The sequence below is a fragment of the Petromyzon marinus genome, chromosome 7 (genome assembly GCF_048934315.1).
Source record: "Petromyzon marinus isolate PM22_M1 ecotype Great Lakes invasive population chromosome 7, UKy_Petmar_22M1.pri1.0, whole genome shotgun sequence".
Taxonomy (NCBI): domain Eukaryota; kingdom Metazoa; phylum Chordata; class Hyperoartia; order Petromyzontiformes; family Petromyzontidae; genus Petromyzon; species Petromyzon marinus.
The window spans coordinates 17,446,892-17,466,166 of NC_133673.1; the positions used below are offsets into that span (position 1 = coordinate 17,446,892).

A 19,275-nucleotide genomic window follows, 5' to 3' on the forward strand; every position below is an offset into this window, starting at 1 on the left:
TCTCTCACCAGCACGGGTGTGATGAACAGCAGGCCTCTCTGGTCACTGGTGTTGGCCGTGAGTCGGAATCGAACTAACCACGACACTACCGGTCCCCACACACACGCGCATGAACACACACAAACATACGCCTGAACACAGGCGTGAGTGTGAGAGCAGTGGTGTGCTGTGCTCGGGTTCAGCCCCCCACTTGGCCATGGTCTCCATGCGGTGGGGTTGGGGGGGCCCGTGCGAGCATGCATAGTCTCGCTCAGCAGAGCGCCGCCACACAGAGGCGCTGTGGTTGAGACTATTTTAAACAGCGCGACGGTGCCAAAATAGCCGCCCGCTAACAGCTCCCATCAGCACAGGGAAGCAAAGGCAGGAGCCCCTCCGTGTCCCCCCTGAACACAACCGCTCTCTTAAACTCCCATTTCCCTCCTCTGTGGTCCCCAGGGCAATAACGTCCACAGGACCACGGCTCAGGATGCCGAATTCCAATGAATGAGCCGGGAGGGCATTCACATGGCGACCAACGCAGGAAGATTCCTCACAGCCAAGTGACAGCGGTTACCATTACACTCACGCATTACCTTTACGTTCTTAGTTAAGCAATTATTACGATTATAATTCAGCTAACACTTACAACAAAAACGATGAGTTGTTCTTGAGCATTGATTTAGTGCTCATTTTCCATTTACAACCTTGACCCAGTGGGGAAATTCCACATTCCTATGGCGGGGGTGAGTTTATGCATAAGACAACCGCTGTTGACTTCCCTACAAAGTGGTACTCATTTGATCAACCTCAGAAGTATGATGGTCTGAGTCAACCCCAAACCAGGATGTGAAATCACAACCTTCAGATTGCGAACCGCTCGCTCTGCCGAGGAGCCAATACGGCCGTTTATCCTCCGTGACATTAAGTCAACGACAAGATGCTCTTGACAACCAGGTCACTCTTCCAAAGAGACTCATCCTGGTCTACTGAGTTCTCACCTCGTTCAACAAAATAAGCTTCAAACTTGAAGATATTGTCTCCTATGTTCCATTCCCTCTTGGTGCAATCGATTTCTCTGTGCAAACCTGCGGGGTTTGCTTGCACTCCACGTGTGCAGCACAAGGCCCGTGCCACTACGGAGGTCGAATGTCTGTGCGTGCATTTGCCCACACAATAATTTGAGTGCGTGTGCATTTGCCCATGCGTACATGTGTCGCGTTTTGCCTATGCGTGCATGCACACGTGCGTTTGCCTGTACGTGCTTGTGTGCATGCCTGCTGCAATTGCATTCACTGTCCCAGCAGACAAGTCAAGACCTGGCTTGGCCAACGAGCACCGGAGTTTCCTGACTCACTGCCAATGTATGTTCTCACTTAGATTCAATTTACAGCTCTCTGGCGCCTTTAAAACGTTACTGCAGAATTTTACAGCTTTTTTTATTTTTCCTCCAGATGAAAAGAAAATCGGAGCTCGATGCAACGTTGGGGAATGTTGGTGGGAATGACTGCACACCGGCTGAGTATGCTGAGGCAGCTTTAAATATTTCTGCAAAACGGTCTCTCCGGCTCCGTCGCTTGCTCGCCTGCCCGCTCTCAGGCGGCGTTTCCCGGTCGCTATTAGTGTCCACGGCGAAAACCCGCAAGGCCCACGAGACTCGGGGAGGGGCGCGACGGCTTGGCGGCGCCGGTGGCATGGTGCCATCGTAGGTGTGCTGGCATGATCGGCGGGTCGACAGAGTTTGCTCCTAAATCGCTGACGTTGCAGGTGCTGAGAATGGCGAACTGGCAGTTGCATGGATTTAATAAAACCCATTGAGCAGGGCTCCCCTAGCCATGCCAATCCGGTTCTCACAATGAGGTCATTGTATTGTGGCCACATGGCTCCTGCGGTTGCAGACCGGGACTGGGGAGGACTCTAATGGGGCCCCACTTTGCCGGGCCACGACGACTCAAGTGCTACTCCACAGCGACAGCTGCTGCAGTCTGCGGTGACATCAAGCAAGGCCAACAGCTGCACGGAGAGTGAGCCGCATACCCCATGGTTAGGCCAACTTATTACGCAGCAGTTTAAGCGCTCGCGTGAGCAGCTATGTCACTCGCAGGCGCAGCTATCGCTCACAACTGCAGCCGCATCACGCGAGTGCAGCTGCTCCACTTGCATGCACAGCAACCAGTCATGTGCTGCCTCCACGTGCAGTGCTCATGCTAGGCTGGGGCCTCCTTGCCGGCTCCGGCTGGGAACGGTTCAGGAAGACTGCCCAGAACGCCGGTCCCCTGGAATAACACAATGCGTGCAGCCAAGCTGTCTCAATCAATATTTTATCGGTGCTCAGAGAAACGGGCCAAACACAACTCGCCCCACCGAAGCATTTGGTTCAGATTAATTTCATATTCTAAATTATTTTTAAGATGCCATTGCTGCCGAGCCAAAGTCTGTTGATGTGATTGTGGTTGTAACGTTCGCAATATCGTTGAGGTTTTTTTTTGCACAGATGTAATATGTATAATAACATAACCATTTTGCTGAGGTTGGATGTTGCAATTTCCATTTCACCTCATCAGCACGCTGTCAATGAGATTCCTGCCATCGTAATCTCGAGTGACCACCCCCGCCCCTGACTGCGACAGTGACCATGATGAGTTGTAGAGGAAGTGAAACAGCCTCCAACCTCAGGGTGCGTGAACACTGGTGTGCAGTGGGACCCTAAAAAGGGCAGTCTTTCAAACGCTCATAACGCTCTGCGTAATAATATTTCACCGATCAACCACAGGTCATTTCTCTTCAGTGGGTGGCAGTAGTGTAAACGGGTCGGTCGTGCGATCAGCGAGCAGCCCACTGGCGGCATGCTTGAAGTGCACGCACACACGCACGTGACACGACGCAGCTGCTGTGACACCACGCAGTGAGGTTAATGCCCAAGAGCCAGGGTGCTTGAGATCCGCCGTTTAGAAATTTCACATGGATGCACGCGAGCCCAGAACGGGCAGCGGACGCGTTCTACTTGGCCGGCTGTTGTTTGTCCAGGTTTTTTGGGATCTGCGTGCGAGCAGCGCAAATGGGGGTGGGGAAATGGAAGCGGCGCCGACGGCCGAAATGAAGATTTCCTCACGCTCAGCTGGTGGGGGTGTGGACTGAATTCATGTGAATGCTACCAGCCCACTCTGGATCCCATGTCACCCCTCCTCCTCCCAGATGTGGGAAGTAGGGCCCTTGCCTGGAACCACAATCCCTCGACCGTATCCCCACAGTGACAGGGCACGGCTCGGTGTGGCGTGCGGAGGATTGCGGGCGCCGGAGTTCATTCCTAAAAATACACGGCTACGATTGCACTTTCTCAGGAAATCTACAGATAAGAGCAGTCTGGGCCAGGAAGCTGTCCGCCCAGATGGAGAGTCAGCCCCACTCCGGATGAGCGCGGTTCCAGCGTGGGAGTGGCAGTCATGGACGCGCCACGCGGCGCCCTCAACCGACACACGGCTCTGACCTCCGCACGCTCCCCCACCAAGCCTCTCCTTTCCTGGAATCCCAGTGTGGGGTGCAGTGCCTCATCGCACGGGAGCTTTTCACCAGGAAATTGCGCCCGCTCGGCTGGTCTCGGCTCACGCTCCCTTTCACTCCCTTCCCGTCCTCAATCCTAACATCCCATGCACCCGCCCTGCCCAATATTCATCCACTCCGGCTTCCAGCACCCCCTTCTCTCGCTCCCCGCACCTCCCTCCACATCCTGACGGAGGCTTCTTGGCCGAAACATCGACTGTTCGTGACGTCGCTTCCCTGCGTCACTATAATTCCCCCGTACGTTTGCGACTATTAAAAAACGCTGACACGGCAGCTGGAAGGCGCACGATTGTTTGCCGAGTTCCGTACTGTAAGCACACCTGGTTCAGCTTAGCGGCTGCTTAGCATGCCAGGGAGCACGGGGGCAGGCGAGGGCCCACGGCACCGCTACCCCAACCAAGTGCCACCCGCGCAGGGACTTCCACAACCACGCGCACACTACCCACCACCCGAATGAGAACTACCCCAACCACACACACGCTACCCACCACACAAATGAGAACTACCCCAACCACACACATACTACCCACCACCCAAATGGCAACTACCCCAACCACACACACACTACCCACCACCCAAATGAGAACTACCCCAACCACACACACTACCCACCACCCAAATGAGAACTACTCCAACCACACACACACTACCCACCACCCGAATGAGAACTACCCCAACCACACGCACACTACCCACCACCCGAATGAGAACTACCCCAACCACACACACGCTACCCACCACCCAAATGAGAACTACCCCAACCACACACACGCTACCCACCACACAAATGAGAACTACCCCAACCACGCACACGCTACCCACCACACAAATGAGAACTACTCCAACCACACACACTACCCACCACCCAAATGAGAACTACTCCAACCACACACACACTACCCACCACCCGAATGAGAACTACCCCAACCACACGCACACTACCCACCACCCGAATGAGAACTACCCCAACCACACACACGCTACCCACCACCCAAATGAGAACTACCCCAACCACACACATGCTACCCACCACACAAATGAGTACTCCAACCACACACACACTACCCACCACCCGAATGAGAACTACCCCAACCACACACACGCTACCCACCACACAAATGAGAACTACCCCAACCACACACACGCTACCCACCACACAAATGAGAACTACTCCAACCACACAGATACTACCCACCACCCACATGAGAACTACTGCAACCACACGCACACTACCCACCACCCAAATGAGAACTACTGCAACCACACACACACCCCCCATCAACCGAATGAGAACTACCCCAACCACACACACGCTACCCACCACCCAAATGAGAACTACTCTAACCACACACACACTACCCACCACCCGAATGAGAACTACCCCAACCACACACACGCTACCCACCACCCAAATGAGAACTACCCCAACCACACACACGCTACCCACAACACAAATGACAACTACCCCAACCACGGACACGCTACCCATCACCCAAATGAGAACTCCCCCAACCACACGCACACGACCCACCACCCAAATGAGAACTACCACAACCACCTACATGGGGACCACCACAACCACCTACCATCACCCACCACCCACAAAGGACGTCCACACCCAACCCTCCCAACGTGCCACCCAAATGCCACTGCCGTTGGCCCCAAGGTCGTGCTGCTCGGCCTCCGAGCCTGGGAACCGTGCACACTCGGGGGAGCCACGGCGCGCACCTGCACGCCCCCTACTCCCACCAGCGCCACCTGACCCTGCCGACCTCTCCCGCAGGTGCCACGCCACCCGCCACGCGGCCACAACACAGGCCCGGTGGTTGCTAATGCTGGATAAAAAAATAAAATAACACAAGAAAAAAAGTGTTTTCTTTGGAGAAACAAAAGTTTAGTTCGGGCTCCATCGTGTAACAGATGTGTTTGCTTTGAATAAATTAATCACCGGAGTTATAAAATACTCGCACCTTTTTCATATGGCTCACAAAGGCACATTGTGCTTTTAGAAAGGGCGGGGGAAAGAGCTATTACATATGCACAGTGCACGTTTATCCTCCGCGGCAGTATATTCCAAGTTTATTATGTCCTTCGTAGGCCAGCAAAGATATTCTCTGTGGGATTACGGGCGCTCCGGACCGCTAGCCAGGCTAGGGTTACGTTGGGAAGGCGGCAATGCCATGCCACGCGGAGGTGAACAAGTGGGCGTTCGTGTGCAGGCATCTCTCAAAGTGGCCTCAAAGTGCATCTAGCCTGGCACAAGAGCTGTAGAGCTGTTGTGACTTCTCCGTCGCCAATTGGCAGTCAGTTGTTGTGGGGTGCTGTCTTTGTGTCCATGTTTCTGAATATATCTGTATGTGTCTGACTGTGAGTGTAATACTGTGTGTGTCGGTGTGTGTCTGTAGACCCCACTAAAGGGACATCTGCGCTGGTTATAAACATTCAGGCTGGCCTGCCTTTGATTCATCCTGGGTTTAACTAGGCTGGATGCCTAAACAGCTTTTGTTCGGCCGGATAGAGGGGGCTAAACGGGCCCAGCACAGGAAAAAGAAGAGATGGCGTGATGTGGTACAAGATGATGTGGAGGTGAGTGGACTTGCCGATGACTGGTACCAGCGGTGTCAAGATCGGCCTCTGTGGAGGAGTCTCGTGAAGGACGCTACTGGGCAGTTGGAGGCAGTCGCCTTCCAATAACAACGGAGGGCAGAGGAGCGACGCTCACAACAACGAGCGGAGCACCGGGTGGCTAAACCACAGCAAGTTGGCACAGTAGGGGCACAGGTGGTGCATCGGCCAGTCATCTCATTCAGTCTGCCCCGTGACCACCTGTGCCCCTACTGTACCAACTTGCTGTGGTTTAGCCACCCAGTGCTCTGCTCGTTGTTGTTGTAGTGTGTGTACATCCATACGTCTGCACATGACCATCTGTGCATGCGCAGGGCTCCAGACAACTGGGTTCATGCACCGAGCTGGAGAATGGAAAATGCATTGAACCTTATGAGTCGGATCGTTCTGGATGGATCACCTGCATGACGCACCAATCTTGCCGATGCCTCTGACCGCCTCCTACGGTGACCGCGTCCCAGTGTCCGGAACGATGCGCATGCGTCTAACGAGCCGGGAGCTGCGTTACAATGAGACTCAAAAACATTGTTGCGTGCAGCATCTGTGTTTTGGATCAACTGAGAAAATAATGTGGGTTTATCGATGCTACCATCTCTGACCACCTTCAAGCACGATATTGTCTTTTCCAAGACCAAGGTACTCTGCAAACCTTCGGGCTACCATCAAAGATTTGTCCATGAAGCCATCCATATTCATAAACACAGACATAACTTCAACCGAGAAAATGGATACCAATTAAGCAATCATTGGAAGGACGTGATCAACCAGGTAAAGTTTTAACTGCTTTGATGTTCCCTCTCTACCTGCCATAATTAGCCGACTCCCAAATTTACGAGCCCTAGCCGAGCTCGGCCCTCGCCGAGCTCACATTTACAAGCAAATTTCCGGCCCCTCGCCGAGCTCACATTTACAAGCAAATTTCTCTCTCCTACTCGCTCTCTCCTACTCGCTCCTACATTAACATTAGCTGCCCCGCCCATTTTTAAACCTTTATAAACAGCCTGCCTCAGCAGATTCCCCTTCTTTTTCACCTGAAGACGGTTGCTTGTGTTGCGATCGAAACGTCGTTATCTATTATTTTTTCGACCTACGTGACTTTACCGAAAGAACCAAAGAGTATGGATTCCTGCAGTCACGAAAGCTTAAAATCAATTATATTACAACATTAATGTATTTGAAGGTGAAATACAGATCGTAGGGAGGGTGGGGAGGGGGCTAGATGGATGGGACGGGAGGTCCCAACACCATGGGCTCTCATGGGCCATGCAGCAAAGGAACTTACAGCCCGGGCCCTGGTACTGTTTGCGGGCCAGAACTGGGCCGTTCCTAGTCTGCAAGAGCCCAGTTACTTTTGTGTGTTTCACCCTACCAGTTATACTGCAGCTACATTGCATGCTTTTATTAACTATGAGAAGAAACCGGAAAATCCAGAGGAAACCTATACAGAACTGGGAGATAACATAAAAACTCAACAGAAAGGCGCATGAGTCGAACCCAGGTATATCTTCCTCTAAGGCACAAGTGTTACCACCTCGCCACCCAGCCACCCAATGAAAGTCGGCAGTGGCGTTACTGTGTAGTCCAGGGTTTGAGATTTGGTGACTACAGTCGCAATTGGGCTACCCTGAATGTTCCATTGGTGCTGGAGATGGCAGGCTCTGCCCATTGGTCATGGAAACATAGGAGGCATAGGAGACACCACGAGAACCAAGAGACACGACCACGCGTCCATCTGCATCACAAGCACCACCGCAGCAGTGTAGTGATCTCACACAAGGCCTCCACGTGCCGGTGGTACCATTACGAGGCCCCACCCTGGCAATGCCACATCCAGGAACTCGTGTACAGATGTTCGTAAAATTAATCATGAGTCCGGCAGCTCCAATTGTAGTAAAATCCGAGAGTAAACAAAAAGAGAAAAATTGTCAAAATTCAAAGGCAAGATGGACGTCCCTGTGAGACCGCAGCGCTGTGGGCGTGGCAACGGTTACGAGGCATGACATCATCACTCTCATTGCTCGGTGCACTTCAGTCTGTCGTTGAGGCAAGTATATTTCTGCTTTTGATGTTGATTAAAAACATTTTTACATTATTGGTATTCATTACGTTATGTTATTACTTATCGGTTACATTTTTACTTTTACTATCGACTTAAGAGTGAGTGGTCCTGATCACCCGCAAGCTCTCTTCTAACTAATGCCGCTTCATTTCTTTAACTCCCTTACTGAATCAGTTATGACAAGTCTCACTTGACTAATGCCATATCCAGGGCGGCGGTGTTTCCGGGACACACATGAACGCACCGTGTCACCCACTATCGCTATTGCCTCACCAGCCACCAGATCAAGAGGAGCCGAAGAAACCACATGTTACTGCAGTCGACCCCCACCCCCTCCCGTTCCCACCACGCCCCCTCCTTATTAGTTTGCAGTGCGGCGGCAGCGCCCCAACACAAACACAGCTGTCAGGCCCCATGCTCGCACCAACTCCGCACATCCCGCACACTCACCACACCCACAACGCACGCACACCGCACAACTCACACACTGCAGACACTGCAAGACGCACCCCACATCGCACAAGGCACACACATCGCACAACGCACCCTGCTCACCGTCTGAGTGTCACTGCGATGGAGGTGGTAGAGGATGAGCAATGACACCGTACCTGATCATTTGGGGGTGGGGACCCAGGTGCGTGTCAGGGCTCCACGCGAGCGCGTGCACGCGAGCGCCACCCTCGTAGGACTTCATGCGGGTGAACACAAGACCCTCTTCCTCCTGCAGCACCACACAATCCACACGTCATACACACACCATGCAAACCAGACAAATAAACATGCACAATACACACAACTACCCAACCATACAATCAAAGTCAAAAGTAAAAGTGATTTCCTCTTTGAATGGGACTGGTGCTCATTTCCTGCTTAAATCCCTGATCCCATGGTGGAAATTGCACATTCCTATGGCGGGGGTGAACCTATCCATAGGGCAACCTCTGTTTGCTTCCCCACTTTTAGTGACCCCAGAGGAATAGTGGGCCGAGTAAACCCCCAACCAGGATACGAACTCACAACAATTCGATTGCAAGCCGCCCGCTCTTCCGCTGCGCCACCCGGCCGGATCTAAAAAATACACACAAAATATACACAACCTGCCAACCGCACAATACGTACAACCAGCCAACTACACGAAACACACTGTACGCAAAACCAGTTAGCCACACGAGACGTGCACAGCACACACATCCAGCCAATCACAAAGCACCACCCCTTGGCCACAGCAATGACCTCATCACACGAGGGATACAGGCGAACGCAAAACGCATGTAATTCATAACAGAAAACGCAGGACTAAAAAAAATGTAGGTCACACACGAGACTCGCTGCCCAATCACCCTCTTCTCAGCAGTTCACTGGTCATGGAAAAGTTAATCACGGGTGCATGAGTGTGGGTGAGGGTGTGAAAACGCAGGTGCGGGTGTGAGAGCACAGGTGTGAGCATGCAGGTGAGAGTGCAAGAGCATGGGTGCGGGTGTGAGAGTGCGGGTGTGGCTATCGGAGCGCAAGTGCGGGTGCGAGAGCGTGGGTGTGGAAGCGTGGGTCTGGAAGCGTGGGTGAGACTTGGAGAGCGTGGATGCTGCTGTGACCGGGGATGCTGGTGTGAGCGTGGGTGTGAGGGCATGAATGCGAGTATGAGGGCGGGTGCACAAAGTAGAGTGTGGGAAAGATGACATGAACGTTCGTGGGAGGGTGACACAGCCTAATGCCCGTGGTCACTACTCGCCGCTTAGAGAAGCGTGCCATGCTCTGAGCCGGGCGTTAATAAAATGCAGTCAACTGTGGTGTTCTCTGGATTGACTCATCCCCACCATATGTAATCGGGGATGAGGACTGCCTCATTGCTTATTTGAGCAGGAAATAACTTGTCAAGTGTTCACTCACGAAACTGTAGGTCACAACTATACACTCACTCACCTACTTGCTCACCCACTCACCAGACTGCAGGTCACCTCACTTTCTGCTTCTTCCCTCGCACTGCTCAACTTGTGAATCCCCTCCTACCATCTCTCTTCACAGACTCTTATATAAAATCTTGATCAGTTAAAAAAATGCATTACACTCTTTTCTATTACGAACGCGATCATGCCGTTTGTGGCTGATCACTTGACATATTGGGCCTTTGTGACTGTGCCCAGCAACTTTGTAAAAAAAACAATACTGTACCCTACTGTACCCAACTCTCCATTAGAGGCTGCACCTCACGAGGAGGCCGTCCCAGTGGTTCACCTGCAGCGAGCATGCTCCGAGGGTGATAAGAGCGCCGCAGCCCACGGCGATGAGCCCAGCGCTGCGGGGGAACGGACTGAACTCCACGACGTGAACGCGCTCCTCCAGCTGCACCACGCAGGACGCACCGCCTGCCCCGACAGGCATCCTGCGGCCGCGCCCCCACGGCAGGGCAGGTCACGCAGACGAGGGAGAGAGACGGGCAAGGGAAGGAGGCAGGTAAGCAACGAAAAATGTCCTAAAGTGGTTAAATTATACATTATTAAAAACTAATTTCCACTTTTTTGCTAATTCACCGCTGCGTGAATAGCGCACAACTTTATCTGTGATGAACGCTGCACTTTCAGTCGTTTTCATGCAGGGGGCGCTGCAAACCTAAGCGCCCCCTGCATGAACGACGGAGGCGCAGGGACAGACGTTCGATCACGTTAGAATCTATGTACAGACGGCGGTCTTCTCGCACGGCCAGCTCTATGTCACCTTATCTCGATCCCGCAATCCCAAACAGGTGAAAGTCCGCATCGAACCGAACCCCCCAGCAAGGCCATCTACTTAACGACGAGAGAAAATTCACGCGAAATGTCGTTTCCAATTAAGTCTTCCAGATGTAAAATGATATAAGCTTTTAATGAAGAAGTACAATTATCTAATTCAAAACATAATACAATTCAAAGATGTTTATTTTTAAAACTTCAAAATGGAGCATCGGGTGCTTGCGTGAATGCGTTGTTCGGGACTTTCCTGGCCGAAGGCCGTAAATGCTTGTTACCTGGAGTATGGAAGGCGAGGACATGAAATGAAGGGGTCTACAAACATTACATTGGTGACATACTGAGATAGTAACAGGCTTATTGCCCGCGCTCCATCCAGTTACTGAGGGGTTGCACAATCAGAGGGGAGGCTGAGCTCGTCGCTGCCTCACCTCTCGTCTCTTCCTGTATTTGCAGCGGAGCTCTACAAATTTGGCGATTTTAACAATAAAAATTATTTGAATCGTACAGAAATGACATTTATAACACAGATCAGTGGCACAATCTTAAGATTTATTATATTATTTTCTTTTCGTAACAGCTGTTTTCATTGGAGTATGACAGGTGAGGCTCTGCCTCCCTTGTTTCGCCTGACCGCACGTCCCTGCTGCGGACACGTAATCCCCATTGATGTATGGTGACCTATATAGGCATACATTTTAACAATGTATTATTTGACGATTCGCTTCCAAGTAGCACTAAGCCTGTAGCTGTCCGAACAGTTACAATTATTTGTAATTCTCCCAATTTCGATAGTTTTGGACAGAAATTCAACATTATCAAAATCGAGTGTCCCTGTTGTGTTCCGCCACTGCCGACAGTTGTATTTGGGAGTATTTCATATTTATGTTGTGTTCTTTTAGTCTCATGCTGATCATTCGTCCTGTCTGCCCAATATAGCATTTGTTACAAGTGCAATTATGGGCCTTCCATAAATGACGTCACGTGATTTGGGCAGATTTTTGACCCCCTCTCGTCACACGGCGTCACAAAAAGTCAGACTCCCCTCAAATGACGTCACAAAGCTCTACCCCCCCCCCCCCCAAAAAAAAATCAAACATGCTTCAAATCGCTTTAAACTATTGTCATTGTAGTTCGTATTTAATGTGGCGCTGCATTCTGATGTTGTAGGAGAAAACATTTATTAAAAAGTCTATTTAATTAAGTAGAACGTGTTGTCTATATTTTTTTAAAGTTGCGCATTTTGATGTGACGTCAAATTTGTCAACCTCCCCCCCCTCGTCACAAATGTCTGACCCCCCCCCCCCCCCCTTACTAATTGGCTGTCTAGTTGTGGCGGGTTTCACAACGCATTTTTATTTACGCGATCTAACCCAAAAAATCCTATATTACGATTGATATTCGTTGCGAAAACCTGCTACGTGTTAAACATCCTTTCATTGCTCCACCTCCCCGGTGGATGTTCTATTGCCTGCCACTTCGTCGTTAGTCTCGGCCACGGCCATCGCCCCTTCCAGCCGTGACACGTCCTGCCCAAGCCCACCTCACTCTTCTTAGCAGAACTGTAAACGTGCCTTGCATATGTCTAAGGCACACGTCCCTCTTCCCGTCTCTCGGTGCCATCCTGAACAAGGCACTTCTGCACCCCACTTGGCCAACTTCTAACACGTCCAGTCGTGTCACTGTCGTGAACTGGCACCCACCCCAAGTTGTTAGCAATGATCGCGCCGCAACAGGGATGACGTCTCCTGTTGATATTCTTAGCTCTTTCGGTAAAATCACGTTGAAGGGAAACAATAAAATATATAAAATAAAAAAATTCTCACGACGTTTCGACCATAACACAAACGGTCATCATCAGGTGTGAAAACCAACGTTTGTGTTATGGTCGAAACGTCGTGAGAATTTTTATTGTTTTATATATATTTTATTATTTCCCTTCAACGTGACTTTACCGAAAGAGCTAAGAATATGAATTACTGCAGTCACGAAAGCTTTAAATCAAAATTTAGTCTCCTGTTGATGTTTACGCTTCTGTGAAATACAAATTCGTAAAACACCTTCCTCGAGTCGCTCACGCCACTGCTGGCGGAGGAGCTGCACTAGAGGGCGTTTTGCTGGGCTGGGGGTACTCTGCCTACTCTTCCACGTGACCTGCAGTGAACCCATCTATGCTGTTGGATGGGCAGAGCCAGCGGTGCCAGGGAGTTTAAGAAACTCGCGCCCCCATCGTTTCACCTGCCGTGCCGGGAGGATGGATCGAACCGGCGCGCTCTGGATCGCAATGCTAGCGCGCTGAACAATGCACCACGGCAGCTGCCTTCGTTTCTCAGTTATAACGTTAAACACCGTATACAGTATTGATATTCTCTGGGTCTTTCGGTAAAGTCGCATCCTCCTGATGACGATCGCTTGCGTTGCGATCGAAACGTCGTAGTTTTTTGTTATTTTCTTTGAATCTACGTGACTTTACCGAAAGGCCCAAAGAATATGAATTCCTGCAGTCACGAAGGCTTCAAGTCAAGATTTAACCGTATACAGTATGCGTATTGCTTTAAACGTTTACCTTGCCTGGCAAACCGGTTTTCTCAATCGATTACCGGTTACGCGGAGAAACTAACCCAGCAGACTCACGTGCTCGCTCCCCGCATCAAACGCGTTCTGATGACATCAAGAGGCTCCTCCCTGTACGTGCCACGTGACCTCCACGTTGTCCAATGAGCGACGAGGACCGGCAACGTGCCTCTCCTCCACGACTCCACAATGAATTTTGATTTAAAGCTTTCGTGACTGCAGGGATTCATATTCTTGGTTCTTTCGGTAAAGTCACGTAGAACGGAAACAATAAAATAATAAAATATATAAAATATTTATTGTTTCCCTTCTACGTGACTTTACCGAAAGAACCAAGAATATGACTCCACAATGGTTGAAAGGGTCACGTGGGACGGCAAGACGCGCCGCGATTGGCTGCCAGGGCTCGAGCCGCCGGCGTTTGAATCCAAGAACCGAATGCAGCCGAAAGCACGGAGACAGAGAGAGGATCCAGGTACAGAGAGACACGGGGTCAAGGCTACTACATCGACACGGTGACAGACGGGCACGCAGAGAGACAAGGACAAATACAGGGAGAATGAGATATACAGAGGTATAGGGAGATATGGCTCAGAGACACAAGGAGAGACGGGTCCAGATAGACAGACATATGAGGACACAGAGAGACACACGGTGGGAGACAGGTACAGGGAGACAAACACGGGGTTACGGAGACGAACAGAAGGAGAGACGGACACGGGAACACAGACAAAAATAAGGCGAGATACAGACATGAAAAATACACAAGAGACATAGACACGCGGTTAGAGACACCCAGTGACTGAGAGACACGAGAGAAAAAGGTACAGAGGAACATGTGGACACAGACGGATAGACAGTTTTCAGTTTTTTTTTATTTTGGTATAGCCCTGGTGAGCCATTCGGCTCTTGAATCGGGTGCAATCGCAACTAAACAAAAACAACAAAAACACGAACAAGAAAAACATCTTAAAGTGACTGTGTGTTGACTGTGCATAGTCACTTTGCACAGTCACAAAGGGAGCTCGAGAAGGGTGAAAGGAGAGAGCACGAGGGGAGGTGACGAGCTTCAAGAGCAAGAGAGACAGTGACACAGCTTGGGACGTGGGGACAGAGGGAGACAGGCATTGGAACTGGAGGCTGAGATGACAGAGACAAAGGCATACATGGGATCAGTGACAAAGAGAAATGGATAAACCACGATAATTACGATGGCATTTATTTATAAAAGAGAGCCTCACCGATTCCTAAATCCCAGCATGTGTACGAGGTTTTGGAATTCCACAAACCTCCCGTGGGATGATGGGGCTGCGTCAGCTCCCAAACAGAATTTTAACTCGCATCCTTCCGACTGCGAGCTGTACGCCCATCTGCTAAGCCACCTGGCCGAATTTCAATCTACTTGAATGAGGAGAGGCTTCGTGATTCTGCAACCGGTCTCAATGTGATTTTGGACAACATGTTGAAGCGAATGTGCATGACCATGATACTTGTACCAATGTTGACTTAAAGCTTTCGCGACTGCAGGAATTCATATTCTTTGGGTCTTTCGGTAAAGTCACGTAGATGGTTCAAAGAAAATAACAAAAAACTACGACGTTTTTGTTATTTATAAAAGAGAGCCTCACCGATTCCTAAATCCCAGCATGTGTACGAGGTTTTGGAACTAGTTTTTGTTATTTTCTTTGAACCATCGACGTCACTTTACCGAAAGACCCAAAGAATTTATACCAGTGTTATTTCCAGATCATGCCACTAGATGGCAGACTTATCACGCGATAACAAATGGTGATGCCCTTGTGCATCTGCATATTAGAAGTGCAACGAACTGTTATTTTGTCCTCCGAGGATGCAAAGACAAAAGTGAATTTGAAATTACAATGATACTGCAAGATCAAGCAACTGTGGCAGAAATTCTAAACGGGTGCAATAGTGTTGGTGTAATGGACGTGTTGAACTCAGCGTGTTCACGCGTGCAGTGTGGAGGAGCAGCATGTGTTCGCCGGAGGAGTCTGTGCGTGCGCTTCTCACGTGGTTCCGTCAATGCTGCCCGGGCCGCAGCGCGTGGGAACGCTGCACGCTGCTTGGGCCGCCGCTCACACTCGTGGCAGTGCAGCTCGCGATGGCACAACTCAGCAAGCAGGTAGCTGGCCAACGGGACCAGATGTGGCCAATACAGCCAGCACAACCATGAGAGCCAACTGACACTTCTACAAGATATTTCTACTGACACCACCACCATGACAGCCTCTTACTGATACCATCATCACCACCCCGTGGACAACAACAATTTGATGTATGTGTAGTGTGGTTTGTGTGTAGGGGTGTATGGTTGTCTGTAGATGTGTGTCTAGTAGGATGTGAAGGATGAGTGGACTTGCCGATGACTGGTACCAGCGGTGTCAAGATCGGCCTCTGTGGAGGAGGCTCGTGAAGGACGCTGGGCAGTTGGAGGCAGTCGCCCTCCAACAACAGAGAGTGGAGGAGCGACGCTCATAATAATGAGCGGAGCGCCGGGTGGCTAAAGCACAGCAAGTTGGTACAGGATGGGGCACAGGTGGCGCATCGGCCAGCCATTTCAGTCAGTCGACCCGTGGCACCTGGGTCTGCCCCGTGACCTCCTGCCAGCGGGCGTTCGAGGCTTCACGTGGCTTCAACGTGCACATAGCCTGGCACAAGCGCCGTGGGGACGTCACCGCTACTTAGTGGCGAATGGCGGTTGTTGGTAGGTGTGTGCATATGTGTAGATGGTTTCTCTATGTGAGAGTGAGTATGTGTGAGTAAATGTATCGGGGTGTATAATGTGGTGGGTGTGTTGGTGATTATAAGTTTGCCTGTGAACCATGCCCGATGTCCCTCTGTTTTCATGTCTCACTCACTATCTCCCTGTCTCTGTGCCTCTTGTGTCCCTGTGTCTCAAGGCTGGAGGGGAGTTTGAGGCACCACTGGGGGAAGCATTGTTGCTGCGGCGCTGGATCTTCCAGGATAAGCTAGCACTGGGGGGGCTGGCCAAATGGGGGGCAGAGACCCCCCCGGAGCGCTTTGGCACCGTTCGGCAGGAGTACATGGCCCTTCTGAAGGGCGGCAACCTCCTCGACCTTGCAGACGTGCTATTGGCCTACCAGAAGGGAAACGCCAAGCAAGGAGACCGCCACATAGGCCAGCCCGTACCCTCCCCTGTGAGTAACCACCAGCCAGTATCCTACTCTGTGCAAGACCACCAGCCAGGTCCCTCCCTTGTGAGTGACCACCAGTCCTACCCTTGTCTGTGCGTGACCACCAGCCCTACCCTTCCCTGTGAGTAACCACCAACCCTACCCTTCCCTGGCAGTGACCACCAGCCCTACCCTTCCCTGTGAGTGACCACCAGCCCTACACTTCGCTGTGAGTGACCATCAACCCTACCCTCCCCTGTGAGTGACCACCAGCCCTCCCCTTCCCTGTGAGTGACCACCAACCCTACCCTCCCCTGTGAGGGACCACCAGATCTACCCTACCCTGTGAGTAATCACCAACCCACCCTACCCTGTGAGTGACCACCAACCCTACCCTTCCCTGTGAGTGACCACCAACCCTACCCTTCCCCTTGAGTGACCAAGAACCCTACCCTTACCTGTGAGTTACCACCAGCCCTACCCTCCCCTGTGAGTGACCACCAACCCTACCCTTCCCTTTGAGTGACCAAGAACCCTACCCTTCCCTGTGAGTGACCACCAGCCCTACCTTTCCCTCTGAGTGACTACCAACCCTACCCTCCCCTTGAGTGACCACCAGCCCTACCCTTCCCTGTGAGTAACCACCAACCCTACCCTTCCCTGTGAGTGACCACCAACCCTACCCTTCCCTGTGAGTGACCACCAACCCTACCCTTCCCTGTGAGTGACCACCAGCCCTACCCTTCCCTGTGAGTGACCACCAGATCTACCCTTCCCTGTGTGTGACCACCAGCCCTACCCTTGCCTGTGAGTGACCACCAACCCTACCCTTCCCTGTGAGTGACCACCAACCTTACCTTCCCCTGTGAGTGACCACCAGCCCTACCCTCCCCTGTGAGTGACCACCAACCCTACCCTTCCCTGTGTGTGACCACCAACCCTACCCTTCCCTGGTAGTGACCACCAACCCTACCCTTGCCTGTGAGTGACCACCAACCCTATCCTTCGCTGTGAGTGACCACCAGCTCTACCCTTCCCTGTGCATGACCACTATCCATAGCCTCCCCATTAGGTGCCCACCAGTCCAGGGCTTCATAAAGGCACAGTGCGACAGCAGCTTAATTTGGTGTGGTAGAATATCGCAGTACAGTACAGTAGTGTATGCTAGAATCGGACAGCACAGCAACGTGTGGATCTGCACTGCATAGTGCTGCATAGCACAGCATACGAGAGTGCAGCACAGCCTCTGCGTGGATGAGTGGCCTCCGCGTGCTCTGGCAAGCAGGGCGAGGTAGCTGCTGACGTAAGTAGCCGGCCTGGCTTGGCATGCATTCTATGTGCGGTGTTGTGCGAGCATTTGATACATTTGACCGTAGAGCCAGAATTTAGCCCTGACTCTGCATAAATCGCGCACCGCCAGCACAATGAAATGTTTGCCGAGAACACAAACTTAATGGAGTGCTTAGCACCACAAAGAACCGTTTTACGACAGCTGACGAAAATCTTGGCCTTTGCAAAACGAGGTACACATTTGTAACCTTTGGAAAGAAAATTGGACACTAAACGGATGAAAAAATATAGTGCTGATTGCAGCAACATTTTGACACTTTAAGTTTCCCTGTTCTTGCTGCATTTTCTTTGGAGAGCGCGACTTGGCCCCTCGCCTTCCCCATGCAGGAAATGGTGCTGCTGGAAGCGGTGCGCGCCCTCGTCAAGTTTCAGCTCCGTACCTTTTCGCGTTCTGGCTTCCAATTAGTGCTTCCAACTCCCCCCACCAAACCCCCCCGCCCCCCACCCCCCCCACTTGCTTCTCCCACTGGGCGTGGGAACAGCAACGCCGCACATTTTGACGTGCGGCCCGATGGCTCCTTCGTGCGCGCCCGTTGCGGCGCTTGACTGGGTGCGGGCGCGTGAGGTGCTCACCCACGTCTCATGGCCAAGGCAGCCCCCCCCCCCTGCCAGAGGAATTCCTGCGGAGAGCGCAGTCGAGTGGGGGTCTCGTATCGGCAGTTAATCCTATGTTCCCGTGTGCACGGCCATGCCGCGTGGACCTGCGGAGGCGAGGCCCGTGATTTGATGCAGTGCAGGGCCGGTGCAGCGATCGTGTCACCGAAGCTGCCCCCTGCAGAGTGGTGGAATTGTAGAGCAAAGCCGTCATCGGTTCTGCACAAACCCAACAATGATAGCGAGAAAATAAATGAGTGGGCGATTTGCCTCCTTCCCATATCGGCCCCTATGCATAAAATATGTAAGTAATTTTTACTCATCATGGAGGCCACAGGCCTGGGAGTGCCATTTTTCAGCAGCTTAGGTTTAATACAAATTCTGCATTCTTTTCGGCATACGTCATCAGCAGAGTAAAAATTATGACACCAATGCTCATAAAATGCCCTGAGATGTTCAAAGGTAAGACCCTCTCTTAGATATTGGTCCTATTTCGATGGAAAACCATATGATATGCATCGCATCATTTACCCTGTTGTGGAGTATATCAGCAACAAAATAATTCTGAAGGTGATACTGATGTGTTTGATGATGCTGATCGTGATGCGGTCGCCTCTCCCATTCACCACTGGCCACTGCACCCGGTCTTATTGCGCTT

The 19,275-nt window shown here is 51.5% G+C and overlaps 2 protein-coding genes across 7 annotated transcripts in view; one reads left to right on the forward strand and one right to left on the reverse strand.

Moving 5' to 3' along the window:
• The window catches only part of NUP37 (nucleoporin 37), a 37,223-nt gene extending 23,540 nt beyond the window's left edge, over positions 1–13,683 (reverse strand). For 2 of the 6 annotated variants that reach the window (XM_032949378.2, XM_076065491.1), the window contains exons 1-4: positions 13,579–13,683; positions 10,454–10,601; positions 9,239–9,289; positions 8,830–8,942 (exon numbers count right to left, since the gene is read on the reverse strand). In XM_032949378.2, the coding sequence (XP_032805269.1) occupies positions 8,830–8,942; positions 9,239–9,289; positions 10,454–10,601; positions 13,579–13,595 (329 nt within the window). In that variant the 5' untranslated portion in view covers positions 13,596–13,683. Of the gene's footprint in view, positions 1–8,829; positions 8,943–9,238; positions 9,290–10,453; positions 10,602–13,182; positions 13,466–13,510 lie in introns of those variants that run through there. The other 4 variants (XM_032949380.2, XM_032949379.1, XM_032949381.2 and 1 more) reach the window with 4 other exon arrangements.
• A 97-nt stretch (positions 13,684–13,780) lies between these two features.
• Positions 13,781–19,275, forward strand: part of PARPBP (PARP1 binding protein) — a 30,238-nt gene continuing 24,743 nt past the window's right edge. Inside the window, exons 1-3 of the mRNA XM_032949384.2 lie at positions 13,781–13,993; positions 15,481–15,661; positions 16,440–16,697. Coding sequence (XP_032805275.1) covers positions 15,512–15,661; positions 16,440–16,697 — 408 coding nt within the window. The 5' untranslated portion in view covers positions 13,781–13,993; positions 15,481–15,511. The remainder of the gene's footprint in view (positions 13,994–15,480; positions 15,662–16,439; positions 16,698–19,275) is intronic.